Source organism: Sturnus vulgaris, chromosome 2 (assembly GCF_052056855.1).
Source record: "Sturnus vulgaris isolate bStuVul1 chromosome 2, bStuVul1.hap1, whole genome shotgun sequence".
Taxonomy (NCBI): Eukaryota; Metazoa; Chordata; class Aves; order Passeriformes; family Sturnidae; genus Sturnus; species Sturnus vulgaris.
In genome coordinates, this window is record NC_142244.1 from 46,831,762 (window position 1) to 46,846,098 (window position 14,337).

General features: G+C 38.5%; 1 protein-coding gene across 1 annotated transcript in view; it reads left to right on the plus strand.

Annotated features, from left to right (window-relative positions):
• DDX10 (DEAD-box helicase 10) overlaps window positions 1–14,337 on the plus strand; it is a 158,808-nt gene that overhangs the window by 104,121 nt on the left and 40,350 nt on the right. Inside the window, exon 16 of the mRNA XM_014877620.2 lies at window positions 9,640–9,696. Coding sequence (XP_014733106.2) covers window positions 9,640–9,696 — 57 coding nt within the window. The remainder of the gene's footprint in view (window positions 1–9,639; window positions 9,697–14,337) is intronic.

Consider the following 14,337-nt stretch of genomic DNA (forward strand, 5'->3'; position numbering starts at 1 on the left):
GTTTTGATGCATTCATGAGATGCTCGGATTAGAAGGGTTGTGTGTTGCAGTGCCTTAAGGCTTGTGGCAACTTGCAAAGCATCTACACTATAATTAGGTTTCTTTCATGAGTCTCACATTTCATTATCCTCTCCTTCCTCTGCAAATATGGAAGAACCGAAGATCAGATGGATAAAAGTAAATAAAACTCTGAGGTATAATTGTAGTGTGATTAATGCTTACAGAAGTTTTGGAAGCAAAGTAAATTTCAGTGGTTGAGCACAAGGGTAGGACAGTAACATGATCAAGATGATGTGAAAAGAATTCTGCATTAATGGCTATTTAATGACAGCCGTTTGAAATGTGCAAAATGTTATAAACATCAATAAGGGGAAAAGTGAATAAACTATTCAGAACATGTTTCGGCACTCCATTTTTCAAGTTTTCAACTGAAAATGCAGTGTTGTTAAGAGGAAAATAGTGGCAGAGAGGGATTCATCTCACTTCTTAATAACCTTTCTTTCCCTATACTAACTCAAGCTCAGAAAAATGCCCATTGGTGCTGAAGGAAAAATGAATAGGAGCCTTATTTCTTACCTCTCTTTCCCAGGAGTAAGATATGTTGTGAATTTTGAATGATAAATATAAGACGAAGGCTAGAAATATTTTTTAAAATACAATTTTATTTGGGCAGTATTAGTAGCAATCAAGCTGAGACTGTCTTCAGGGGTCTGATACTGAAAGATACAGTAGTTCTGTACCTCCCTAGAAGACCTTAAACAAATATATTTATAGAGAGATGACTCAGTTAGACTGCGAGTGACAGGGGATCTTTCAGAAGGTACTGCTCTGTACCACAAGTCTGTATTTTAAAGGTAATATGTACTTCCTATTTTTGAGGCTGCTTGCACAGTCTTCCGGGGATGCTGATGTTGCTCACAGGAATTTGGAGATATTTTGTGGCCCTTGTGACACTGAAATGATCTTGATTTGTACCACTTGAAGTTTATATGTTAATATATGTTCTCAAAGTTTTGCTTATGGTGTTCTTAATTCAGTAGAAAATACAGAATTATTTTAGAAACTGTATACTGAAACAGAATACCTCTCTTTGGTTTGTCTCCTGTGCCCTAAATGTATTTGTTAGTGGCACAGTGCATAATTTTAATTGAGGAAGAAGCACAGCGATGTTTTACCCTTTGTGTGTTTGCTCTCCCAAATATTATTACTCTATTAACTGTTTCCAAGGCTAAAAGAGAAAATTCTTTGTACCAGACTCTACGTAAGGACTATCATAAAATGAATAGCTTTCAGTTTCATGAAGAGAATTTAGAATTCTGATTAAAATTCATTTTTGAAAATGGGAGATTGCAGACTGGTAAGGGAAGCCAAATCCCTTGGGTTCAAACTCAGGCAGTTTCATCTGCAGGTGTTTTTGATGAAGCCTGCTGCTGTTCCGGGCTGCAGAATGAGCACTCTGCTCAAAGGGGCACACACAAGACACACTCTATGGATATCCACAGAGACAAGAGAGGCTGTGCTTGCATAAACATGCACAACTCAGGCAGCACAAACTTATTTCTTCTTGTTGGCTCATAAGGGCTGATATTTACCAGCAGCACTAAGAAGATCTCACTCCTTTGATTGATAAGCACATTGTTCAATATATTAAATAGTAGAGTGGAACCTAAATATGTCTAATTTCATACCTATATCATAGGGCCCTTGTGTAGTCACTGCCCTTGGGTTTTTCCACGTGCTGGTCTTTCTGCTCAGTCTCATAGTGCCTTTCAAATATTCAATTTTAAGGCTGATAAACATAGATAACCTGTTTTCTCTTTTTCTTACCAGTTGCAAAGGTCTGTGTGGACCTTTCCAGTGTTGTGCTTGTGTGGTTCCTTTAGTGTTCATCTGTCAGTGACTTATGAGTTCACATTTTTTGCTACTGTCTGCCTTACTGCTCATTAGGGTTACTGTATTTTGTATTCACTTTATTGCTATATTACTTCTTCTCCTTCTTGTCTTTGTCTCAGCTGTAACAGGATATCATTACAAACCTCGTTTTTACATTCAGGGTATCCCTACCAGCAGTGTATCTCATGCTGCACTGCATTCCTTGGGGTTTGCTTCCTGGTGAAATGCTTTTGTATGTAGACTTTATCTCTCTCCCACCTCTGGCCTCTGCCGCAATCCTCACCCCAAGCCTTGGCTGAGCCGTGGCCCAGATGGGAAAGCTCTCGAGGGAGGGCACCTCAGGATTTACTCCTTCTTCTGGCAGCCCCATTCCAAATGGAACTCTTGGCTCCACCTCCCCACTTTTGCATATGATTGAAGCATGTTTGGCTTACAGTTTTATAAAATAATAGTAAAAGTTGGAGTTTATTGTAATAAATCATTGAATACCATATATCATGCTCAAGAAATGGAAAAGACCCCCCCAGGGACTTTTTTTTATTTAAAAAATAGATGTTATATTACACAAGCCATTCAGTATGGTTGAAGAAAAATGCTCCCATGGAAAAATAGTTTGAAATCAGTCATTAGATTAATTCTGAGGAAAGGCTGCATCATATTTCCAAGGAAGTAATCTGAAGGGGTAAAAAATTGCAATGCAGAATTATGCTCTTTATTAAGTAAAGCACCTGAAGAGTCCTGCACTTTGAGGTGGGATTTGTCAGATTGCCATGTGTACGATTGGTTTAATGTGGTACTGAGTGAGAATGATAAAATTCTCTTGCGTAAAGAATATGCCAGTGTAGGAGCAAAATACAAAGGGGAGGAGGTTACTGCTGAGAGGAGCACTCAGCTGAACAACAAAGAAAAGTACCAATGGAGAGATGTGTTAAATAAATTAGAGTATTACTTTGTTAGAAAGCCTATCTGGGCCCTTCCATAGCTTTTGTGTGCAGGCAGTGCTGCTGTGCTCCAGATGCACAGCTATTGAGATAAGGGGGATGGACACTGAGAAGTGGGTTGACAAGCATCCTGTTTCAGCCTTAGCAGCAGCATCTGGTCTCCCTGTAGTGCCAGTGAAGGCAAGGGCTTCCTTGTTTATCTTTCACTTCAACAGCTGAATGGGCTACCCTTAGAGATTGAAGTGTCCTTGGATGTTTTCTAAGAGTATTGCAGCAAAATCAGAGTTTTTGACCTCATCTTACTCATGTGAAAAATAAAATGAGATCACAGGTGACAGAATATTCTGAGTTGAAAGGGACCCACAAGGGCTATTGAGTCCAGCTCTGAAGTGAATGGCCCATATGTCAATTGAACCCACAACCCTGGTGTTACTAGCACCAGGCTTGAACCAATTGGTTTGTGTACACACTAATCAGATGAATGCCAGGAAGATGCAGCTGTGGGTGGAGGCTGAAGTAGTTTAGTCACAACCTTGAAGTGGGCCATTACCAGCCCTAGTGCTGCAAGGGAGCTTCCAAGCCAGGCTGCTTGTCCTGCTGGAGGATGTATTGGAACAACTGCCCAAAATGCTGACCTCTGTTTGTCAGGCTCTGTGAGACAACCTTGCAGTTTCTGACAGGAGCTACACCCTTTGCTTGGTGAGGATTCAGGTACTGCTGGGTGGCCTGCATGAGCAGCCACAGACACATGTGGGGTTTTTCTCCCTTCTCTCAGACCTGGTGTTTGAGCTGGGTGTTTCCTTGTGGGTGGCTGCATTAAGACAGCTCAAGAGCCTGTGACCTCTATAGATAATGAATTTTCCACTCTTAAATGGCATAATCCATTCAAAACCTAAAGCAGTCACAAAATGAGATGAAGGGCCTCATTGCCCATTTTCCTCTACTTTTCTCTAGAGTATATTAGCATGGTTTGCAGTGTAACTTGCATTGATTTATTAAGATTTTAGTTGCAACTTTAAACATTACTTTTAAGCAGTGTTAACTAACTTTATTCATCATATAATTCTGTTGAAACCCTGTTTTTAATTAACATTACCTTTATCTCGTACTGTACATGTTTGTGTACATGTAGGTTCAGTCTCACCACTCTCACAGTAAAGAATTTCTTTGTTATATTTAATCTAAACTAATCTAAGTCTCTTTCAGTTTTAAACCTTTACCCCTTGTCCTGCCCAATACATGCCATTGTAAAAAGTTCCTTTCCAGCTAACTTACTGGAAGGCCACAATTGGGTCTTTCCAGAGCCTTCTCTTTTCTCCAGGCTGAGCACTCTGAACTCTCTCAGCCTGTGTTCACTGGAGAGGTTCTCCCTCCCTCTGATCATCCTGGTGTCCCTCCTCTGGGCTCTCTCCAGCAGGTCCCTGTGCTCCCTGTGCTGGGCCCCCAGAGCTGATGCAGCACTGCAGGTGGGGTCTCAGCAGAGCAGAGCAGAGGGGCAGAATCCCCTCCCTGGCCCTGCTGCCCACGCTGCTTTGGATGCAGCCCAGGACACGTTTGGCTTTCTGGGATGTAAATGCACACTTACAGCTCATATCCAGCCTCTCATCCATATACATGTTTAAACCAACTCACTTAAAAGATTTAGAAAAACTTTTCTATCCTTTAAACATACTCAGTGTATTCAGGTCTAAGTGGGAAAGGAATAGTTTTGATCTTTGTACACTGGTTTCCTGTATTGGTTTTGTTCCAAGAATGTCCTTTTAAAGGCCAGTTTGTGCTGGCTTCTGTTTTCTTCTTTTTAATGAGAATGCCTTTTTGCCACTGCCTCTAAGACTTTTCCAGTGCTTGTTTAATGTTTAAGATTGTCCCTGTGCTGTTTTTCACATGCCTTTGATGCCTACTCTGTGTTGCTTTAAATTGGTTATTACTAGGTATTTCAGTTTCCCTGCCTTTAAAGTAAACATCAGCTTTACAGATGAGGCTTGCATCATTATGTTTATATAGTTTGTTGCTTGAAGAGATTATTTAATAGGTTTCTAAAACCAAACACGGAGATTAAAAAAAAACTCACAACAAACTTTTTTTCCTGAAGATATTAAGATTTGTTTATTTAATAGCAACCAATTTTGTACTTAATTTCCAGATTTTTTTTTAATACTCAAAGAAATACTAATAAGTCGATTCAGTTTTATCTTTGAGCTAGGAATGTTAGTTTGTTTTGGTGATTGGAGAAATGCTTGCATTTCCATGGTTTTCTAGTCTCTGTAAGGAGAAATATGAAACTACACAGCAATATAAATGTAGCCATGGCCATGAGCATGTAAACAATTCAAGCTTGGTGTGACATCTTGGAGAAGAAAAGTGTGGGAAACATGTTTGTTAAGTCAGTTTACAGAGCACATTTGTGCTTCAAAAATTTGATGGAAACCCACTCTTAGCTATGTCAGTGCCACTATATGAGAGCTGCTCTGAACTTTTGAACAACTGTTTTCTGCAGCTCAACTGCCTGAATTGAGCTGTGTCCCAATAAAATAACAAGACATAGTATCAGGTTCCAGTATTGACCAACACGTATTTGCAAATGACTGACAGGTTTTTGCAGGCAATGGAGTGCTTGGTCAGGCAATACAGAACTTGGTCACCTGTAAAAATCTGTTGTGTGGTAGATCATTATCTCAGCTGTTAAATAGAATGCTTTGGTAGCTCCAAAATATGGCATCAGTATGTAAAGGAATAGGTATTAAAAATCAAGTCTTAAAATGATGGATCAAAAGCTGAGGGAGTTCTTGAGTATTTAAATAAAAATACTCCAGAGGACTCAGATGAGCATGAAATTTTTACAGGAAATAGATTTGCCACAGGCTTTTTTAATGCTCTCAGAACTAAATATGCTGTAATATACATTAGTTGTGTTGAGTGAAACTTTTATTTGCCTTCAGGTTAGGAATTATAAGAGGTCAGTGAAATTTTTGGGTGGAAAAACTGCAGCTTATCACCAGCTAAAAGAATTTATTGAAAGTAAATCTGACCTATGCATAAATTCTTTAAAAGAAGGAAAGGAGACTTTTATTGTATAAATTTTTTACACATCAAAAAAGTTAAAAGAAAAATTACGGTATGAAACAAAACTGTTCATAATAGAAATAACAGAAATAAACACTGTATTTTTTTATATTGCAGTAAACCCTCTGTACAATGTAAAATGAACTCATAAATTTAGAAAGAAGAGAGTGCAAGGAAGAGGGGATATCCTTTGGGAGGGAAGAACTCTCAAAATTGCTGGACTTAAATTTTTTTATAACTAAAACTTTGGGGTTTAAGCTCTCTATTTATGTGTCTTTCACATATTCGCATATTCCTGATCTCTCCGGATAGAGAGAGCTGCCATGCTACTATTCATTATTTTTTGTCTCAAGTTGAGAATGTGGAGTGTAAATGTTAGTATATTTATGTAATTGTGTTGGAGTTTTAAGAATTAAATAGGGTATGAGTTTTTGTTTTAAAACACAACAGTAGAAGGAGGGGGAAATTAAATGTGAAAAAAAGCCAGTGGCAGACTTCTTAACTTTGCATTTAAGAACAGCAAGTAGTTCTTCCATGTATTAGACATGGCTTTATCCATGGTTTGGGCTCCTTTTAGGCAGAGCTGTTTCTGTTGTCAGTTCTAGTGCAGAAAAGGTAGTTTGTAACTCTTCTTTAAAGCCAAGTGATTTAGCCACATTACATGATGATGACTAAAAATTTCTGTCCCTTTGATTACTGAGGTTGTAACCATGCTTTTTAAGGAGCTTTGTAAGTGTGAAGAAAAAAAAGATAACTTTCAGTAAATTTTAAAAGCTGACCAAGGATATCTCTGAGCTATATAATACTATTAATGAAAAACTAAATGAAAAGAATATAACACTAGCCAGTCCAGTGTGGATTTGTGGAAATTAGATGTATAGTGAGTTGTATTTATATATTTTTATCAGAGCCGAACCTGGTTTGTAAATACGTCTGTGGAATACACTGAAATTTATACATCGCTTTTCACTTGAGTGTTCCCATTAGTAAATTAACATGTCACAAATTAAGTGGACCAAATCCTCTTATGGCTGTAAGTTAAAACAAGAGATTCAGCACAGATTTATGGGGAATTTTTCTGTATAAGAACAGCCAGGCAGTGGCACAGGCTAACCAGAGATGATGTGCAGTCTCCAGCCTTGGGATGTTGAAATGGCTGGACAGGACCCTGTGCAGCATGACCTCACCTCAGAGCTGACTCTTCTGTGAGCAGGAGGTTGGACCAGAGACTCCCTGATGTTCTTTCCAGTTGGATGATCCTGTGACCCTGTGAATGCCCAGTGTTGTTTAGAGTGTCTTAGTGTCAAGCATTAGAAGCAGACCTGATTAGGACCTTGACTTCTGAAACGCCCTCCTAGTTCCAGGTTGGCTCAGTGCCAACATATGTGCACTTTGCAAAATCTGCTTTTGTTTTTCATTGACAAGGATCCAAACCCTCTCTCCTGGCTGCTTGGGTAAAAAAAAAGGAGACCTTGACAGCATCTCCTGGTGATTGCTTTTCTGTCTTGTTTTTCTCCTGTGCTCCTTATTTCAGTCTCTGGACCGATTAACTTTAGAATATTTTTGTGTCTTCACTGTTCTTCAGAGACTAAAGTATATAATGCTGTCTGTGTACTCCTCTTCTTTGTCCTTATGTCAATCTTCTGCTTTCATAGCTGTCTTCTCAGTGCTCTGTTATAAATCCCTTGAGCAGGAACTTTGCTGCTATATTCGCTCAAGCCTGTAGCTGTAGTTAAAACACTGACATTTCATACACCATAGAATTTTTCTATCTGAATTTTTCTATCCAAAATTTTGTAGACTATTCAAGTCAAAAGCTACTTTGTAGCATATGGTGTATTCCTTTCTAGCTGTGTTCTCTTTGGTTTTGAGGGGTAAAGTTTGAATATTACCACAGTTTTAGCAGAAAAATGAGAGAACCCCAATGGCTACCCCAAAGAGTGGAGAATATGCAGCTAGACCATTTAAAGTGGAGGAAATGGAAAACTTAAGTAAACAATTAGAAAAGCATAAGGAAAAGTAATCAGAAACTTATATAAATTTGACTTGGGAGAGAAGGAATCATAACATGGATTATCATCTTGTGACCATGATGCATAGGTCTACTTCATTGGAGGAACTGCATGTAGACCAGACAGTACTTGGTCTTGGTGGCTTTTGTTGTCTCAAATGATACAAATGATGCACTTGTGGCCTTAAATGTAATTTTTTTTCTTTTTTATACTTTAACATGTCTGAGATAATAAGGCAACTGTGTTGTATCTGTCTACAGTGGTGTGTTTTTTGGTTCTTATTTTTTTTTTGTTTCACAGCATGCGTTTAAGACCCTGGTATGTAGCTCTGAGTGTATTGAGTTGTTTGAGTCAGACAGCTTTGCACAAAGCACTGGGGAATTGTTTTGATTTGGAGAGAAGAGGTTGACTTACGCAGAAAGGGATTTGAAAATAAGCTAAAACGTCTGTAGTTTGGGCAATTGGGAGAATAGAAAATGTCACATAGCTGGCAAATATCTCAAAAGCCCCTGAATTTAGATACCAATTTTGAAAATCTTGATAGCTGTGTTCTCCTTTTCCCATGTCTGCAGTCAAACGCTGCTTTTTCCAGACAGCTTTGTGTGATACCTACCAATGTGTTTTGGCAGCATCATTGTGATGAAATGACACCAGGACCGCTGAAGCTGTAGCTTTCTTCTTGCTCCCATGAGTGAGCTGATATGTAGCTGCTCTTCAGCCTTCTCTGTGCTGAAGTGCTGATCCTGGGCTGATGTTAATGTCTCCTTTTATGTGGACTCAACTCTAAATGTGCTGATGCCAGGATGGCCTATATTGCTCAGAGAAACCGAGTTGTATTTCATTAACATTTTTATGTTAGCAATAAAGAGTTTCAATACCATCATCAGCATCACTAAGACAAGAAGAGGGAGCCACAGGCTTTTCTAGAGGATGTGCTCTCACCTGAATTTTGTCCTTTCCTCGTGAAATAAAGAATTTAAAGGATGTTCAATTGCAAGGACCTGACAGTGGAAATTAGAGATAATACTTCAGTTGGTGTAAGAATAAACAAAAAAAGCAGCAATAAATGTCACTTGATTTAAGTATCTTGGGCACTTCTATATGCTGACAGATCTAGCAGGCAGCTTTGGATGAGTTTTATCACTGCATTTAGGTCATTTTCCTGTAGCAGAATCTTTTTGGTTAAGAGAACTTCATTATGGTTTCTGAATCGATGCAGTTACTAAGCAAATGCTCTTGTAAAGTGTTTTTAGTAATGGAGAGCTGAAAGGGAGAAGATGTTTTAGCTTTCACTCCCTGGTTACTTTAGCAATTCTGAAGTTAGGAAAACTTTAGTTTGTTAAATGGATTTGATTTCATTCTTTAAGTCACTGAGAAATAAGAAAAATTGGATCTCTTAGTACCATTTTAACTACCTTATTTTACAGACAAATACTAACTCTGTTAAATTATGTAGCTGCATTATTTCTTAAAGACTAATAAGTCTTGATAAAATATGAACTTCAATCATTCATGTAGTTTTATGATTTCCTTTCAGAGCAAGAAGAATGAATAGTATCTCGTTCAGATCTTTCATTTATTGTTTTCAATATCATGTAGGGTGAATACCACCAGTCTAACATGTATGAATTAAAAATATCTAGATGGCTCAACATTAACCTTAAAATATTAAAAAAAACCCAAAGCAATGCTGGAGTTTGCTTTAAAACTGTACATCTTGTATATTTCAGGAGAAGAGGCTAAAAGAAAAAGCAGCAAGGAGAGAAGCCAGGAATAAGAATGCACAGGTAAGGTGTTTTGTTGTTTTGATCAAAGTACTGGTTGAGGTTTGAAACAGTTTCTAAATTGTTTCATGCCTTTATTTAATAAGCAGTGTTGTGATTAACTGCTTTGTAAAGGCATTTTCTGTTTGCTGATCTTTTACTCCCTTGTTCTGTTGTGGTTGTAATAACTCGGTGTAGAAGCATGATAAAGCATGAATATATATGTTTCTGTGTGTATAAATACATAAAATGTGTGGAAGCCTTTTGGAATTTAATCCTCTTCATTATGTATATCAGGTAAGTTGCAATTTCAGCTGAAGTACTGATGCCATTTTTTTTCTCTGACTCAGGTCATGTTTATAATTTGCAGGCAGTGAGATTATTTTTGTGTGCCAAATCTCACTCCAACCTTTTTCTGCTGAACTTCTTTTTAAATAGCAGGTATTTACATTGAAGTTCATTCCTTCCCCTCATTACTGCAAAAAAACCCCGTGTTATCCTTTTCTTCATGTGTACATTACTAATTTCTTAGACACTGTTCCAGTTTTTCATGTTGCTTGGTTTGCAATAAACTGGGGTTTCATTCAGCTGCTGTGATTTTCTGGGATATGGACATGGTGATGTGTGACACTGGATCTACTTTTATTACACACGAATAGTTACAGTTTCTTCTTGACAGTTGGCAAATATCTTACTCTCTTGAGAAAATCAATAATGTTCTTTGTCCGATTTCTGCAAGCTGGCTGTGCTCTGGGAGGCTTAAGTATAGGAAGATGCTTCATTGTGTAACTCTGAAGTGGAAAGTAATTACAGTTTCAGATGAAAAGCCTAGTTATGCTAAGTTTTAAGTATGATTCTGCCTTCAAAGATAGCAAGCTATGAGAGCTGTTGGCATCATGACTCCCCAATCAAGCAATAGAAATTTTCTGCCTATAATTGAATGTATAAAGATGCGTACTTTTTGATGTATTTAGCAAGCATTTTAGGAAAATTATGGAATGAATAATTAACAAACATCTTAATAAAGGGAGAAAACATTGATCAAATCAGGCTGTATCACATTCATGAATACTGCTTGTTAATTTTGCCTCTTTTTAAGAAATAAAATGTTATTCAGCAGCTGTGGAAAGAAATCCATTTCTTCCAAAATAATCTTCTTGCTGATGTACATCTCCTATCCTATTCGTGGCCAGGTGAATGAATCCATCAATGCTATTGGAAGGTGAATGAAGTTGATCCCTGTTGAAGAAAGATTTGTGTATGGGAGGGACTGTGTGTCCGTGGGCATGGTATGGGCTAAATGTGGAGCCTTAGCCCCAAGCCCACAATTTTATGCACCTCTGCCTGTGTTCTGTGCAGCACTTGCACTTGGAAAGCTGATTTACTCTAGTGCTGGCTTGGTGTGAGATTGGCACATGCTCTCCTGGAGGGTATCAGCTGTGCAAACCTGCTATTGCTTTGACTTCATTTTATTCCTGAAGCACTTAACTTGCTCTCTGCAAGAAGGTGCAAGCCTCAGGAGCTGACATGTCTCCTTGATGAAAACTGTTGGGCTTTTTCTGTTTTTCTAAACTGTTGTTTAGAGGCTATTCTTGCCAGAACTCTGTGCAGCCAAGTCCTGTCATTTTCAGTGTGGCTCATTTCAGGGAAAATACTTCCACTGGGAAAGGCTGCCAGCTTGGACCTGGGCTGTTCACGCCTGGAAGTGGAAGGGAGCAGTAGACAGTAGATAAAGGTGCCAGTTTCTGTCTGCTGAGTGTCTGAGGAATTAATTAAGAACACTGCCTGCTTCTCAGGATGTGGACTTGAAGCCATGGTAGTTGAAGCTCTCCATAATCCGTGTGGGATATGACTCAAGCAGCTCCTACAAGATACCCAGGGGAGTAAAGAAGGAGGAAAGAGTAAAACACAGAATCTGCTGGAACATATACCAGTTTAGAAAATATATGCTCCCTAAATCAGGAGTTCAAAAAATGTGAAGATTTTCACTACTGCTTTCATAATATGGCTTGTGACCCACTTACTCTCCTGTACACTACTCCTTTGGTAATTAGTAATGTTTTCTTGAAAGGGAAAGCAATAAGGAGAACCAAAAAAGTAGAAAAGGTATTTTTAGCCATGTTAATACAGTTTAGCAGCTGGAGAAAAGGACTAGATCAACAATTTTGAGTAGCCAGTCACTTCAGTGCAGCTGTGGTCATAATTTGTTTTGCAAATCTATCTGCTTTATCCCCTTGTTTGTTTTATTAACTGTGTCCCTCAGGTTACAAAGTCCTTGGGTTACATAGTATTATTTTGCTGTCTTTCACTAGTACACAGCCCACGGGGTCTGACATGACTACAACAGAAATTTACTTTCCCATTCTTAGTATTTAAAAATAATTCTTTGTGGACTTAGGGGGGAAAAAAAAAAGTAAAAAAAATCACAGGAGAAAAGGTTGTCCTCCCTTTTCCTCTGGTGCTGCAGGAGCAATTGCAGAGAGGATTTTGCTCAGCCTTTGCCGTGCTGGGACAGGTCAGGCTTGCTGCAACTGGAATTGACTAACCAAATTCTGGCACGCTCTGCTGAGTGTGCCTGAGCAGGAGATGAGTAGGTAGCTGCAGTGTTATTGACTCCACCTTGGATAAATCTCCATGCAATAAATAAACTGAGTAAAAAGTAAAGACTCTTAAAGGATGCTTTAGAGAAAGTGTTTCTAGGGATTTATGACTATTAATTAAATATTCATGCAAAAGGCTGTGCGAAAACAGATAAGAGAAGTCTTCTCATATATTCTTATTGAAGAAAAACTGGAAATTTAGGGTTTTGGTATTTTTTTGATCATAAGATGTTTAATTGTCTCCCATTTTATGAGAATCTGATGTGATATTTACAAATGCAGTGCTTTAAGATGAAAGAAGCACATACTGTGTCCTCACTTAGTACTGATTACATTACAGCCCTCAAGCCCTCAAACAAATTTTGATACTCTTTAGTCGAAGATAGTCTGCAGAAAATTAGGCAAGAAGTAGTTTTTTGAGCAAGAAGTAAAGCACTGAGCAGCAGCAGCGATGACAGCTGCCCCAAGACACAAGCTGGGTTTTACTCTGTGAAGCCAGACCCTGGCCCCAAGCAGGACAGGCTGTGCTCGAGGCTTTCCACTTTTTCTTCTAGAATCTACGCATACTGATCTCTTAATCTGCATAAAGGACTTTCAGGTTTCAACCAGCATTTAAAGGTCCTTGCCCTCATAGCAACTGTTAGCTGCAATTGAAGCTAAATAGGACTGTATTTCTCCTTTAGTGATTTTAGTCTTTTGCTACCCTGATGCCTTAGAGCACTACTGATATGTTGAGAATTATGGAGTGAGGAAAATTTTGATTTCTTTTAAAGGAAATTGTTTTTGTAGGAAAGTAATTTTCTGGGAGCAGATAAACAGATCTGTGCTTCAAGTGGGGGGAGCAGAGCAGGAGTCAGGAGAAAGTGCTGTTCCCTGCCCAACAATGATGTGCTGGGTGAACCTCAACTATCAGCTCCCAGCATCGTGCAAGAAGTGATAACTAGTCCCTAAAAGAAGGCACTGATTGCTGTCTGCTAGAAATTATTTGGAACGTCATCTGTAAGCAGTGTCAGGAGGTAAAACTTGCTCAGTCATGACAGTTTGGTGCATCGATTCAGGTTTTGGCAGTCCTATAGCAGTTACAGCATGCTAGTGTCCAAAGCAAAGCAAAAACCTGAAAAAGCTCTGACTAGCAGAGCAAAAGCTGTTTATCCAAGGTCCATATGAAAAATGTAGCCTGCTGAAAACTTAGAGAAATCTAGCTTGAACTCGTATTCCTTACTGAGATGTTTTTTCCTATTTTCATTGGACATAATTGAGGATGGGGATTCTTACCCAGCTTCAAAACTGACTTGTGGAAGAGATCCAAGAGCTTGGTTGTCAGGGGTGCTTTTTCTCGGGAATGAATGCTTGGTGAATAATTGTAGAACATTAAAAGATCAACACCACCAGCAGGATAATAAATATGCTTTGCTTCTATCCTCCCTTTATCTCCTGTTCTCTCCCTAATATATTTTGCTATTCTCACAGGAATTAGTGCTTGCATATGAGATTTTACAGAATATATACTATATATTACTATATATATAATTTTTAGATTTTTCAGAATCACAATGAATCTTTCGACTGTTATGAAAGAATTTATGTGAGCACATGCACAAAATACATGTGGGTAAGCAGGGGGCACATACTTTTAGATATGGCAGATTCAGGCATTAATATCTGCCTGAATCACATCACTGCAAGCTTTAATACTCAATATAGCATTTTCTTTTCTGTGCCTTATACCATACTCTCTTGAGATTTTAATCAGAAAAATGCTTAAACCCACCATTTTGTTTTAATCTCAGCACCCCAATGGAATTTAAGATACCCTTTCCAAATGTAGCTCAAGAAATCTTTGCATCATGTGGGAAAATCTAAACAGGAAAGGGGAAGTCAGATCTCTTAGGTAAATGTGGCTGATAATCCACTCATAGAAATATACACTTCACAATATTGTGAAAAGTCTTCATCCATTGTGGACAATTCCTATAGTTACTGGGTTTATATTACCTCTGTTTCTGCCTTGAATTTCCCTTTTCTTGATATCTAGCCCATGTCTTGTGCTTAGGCTGGAGATGCT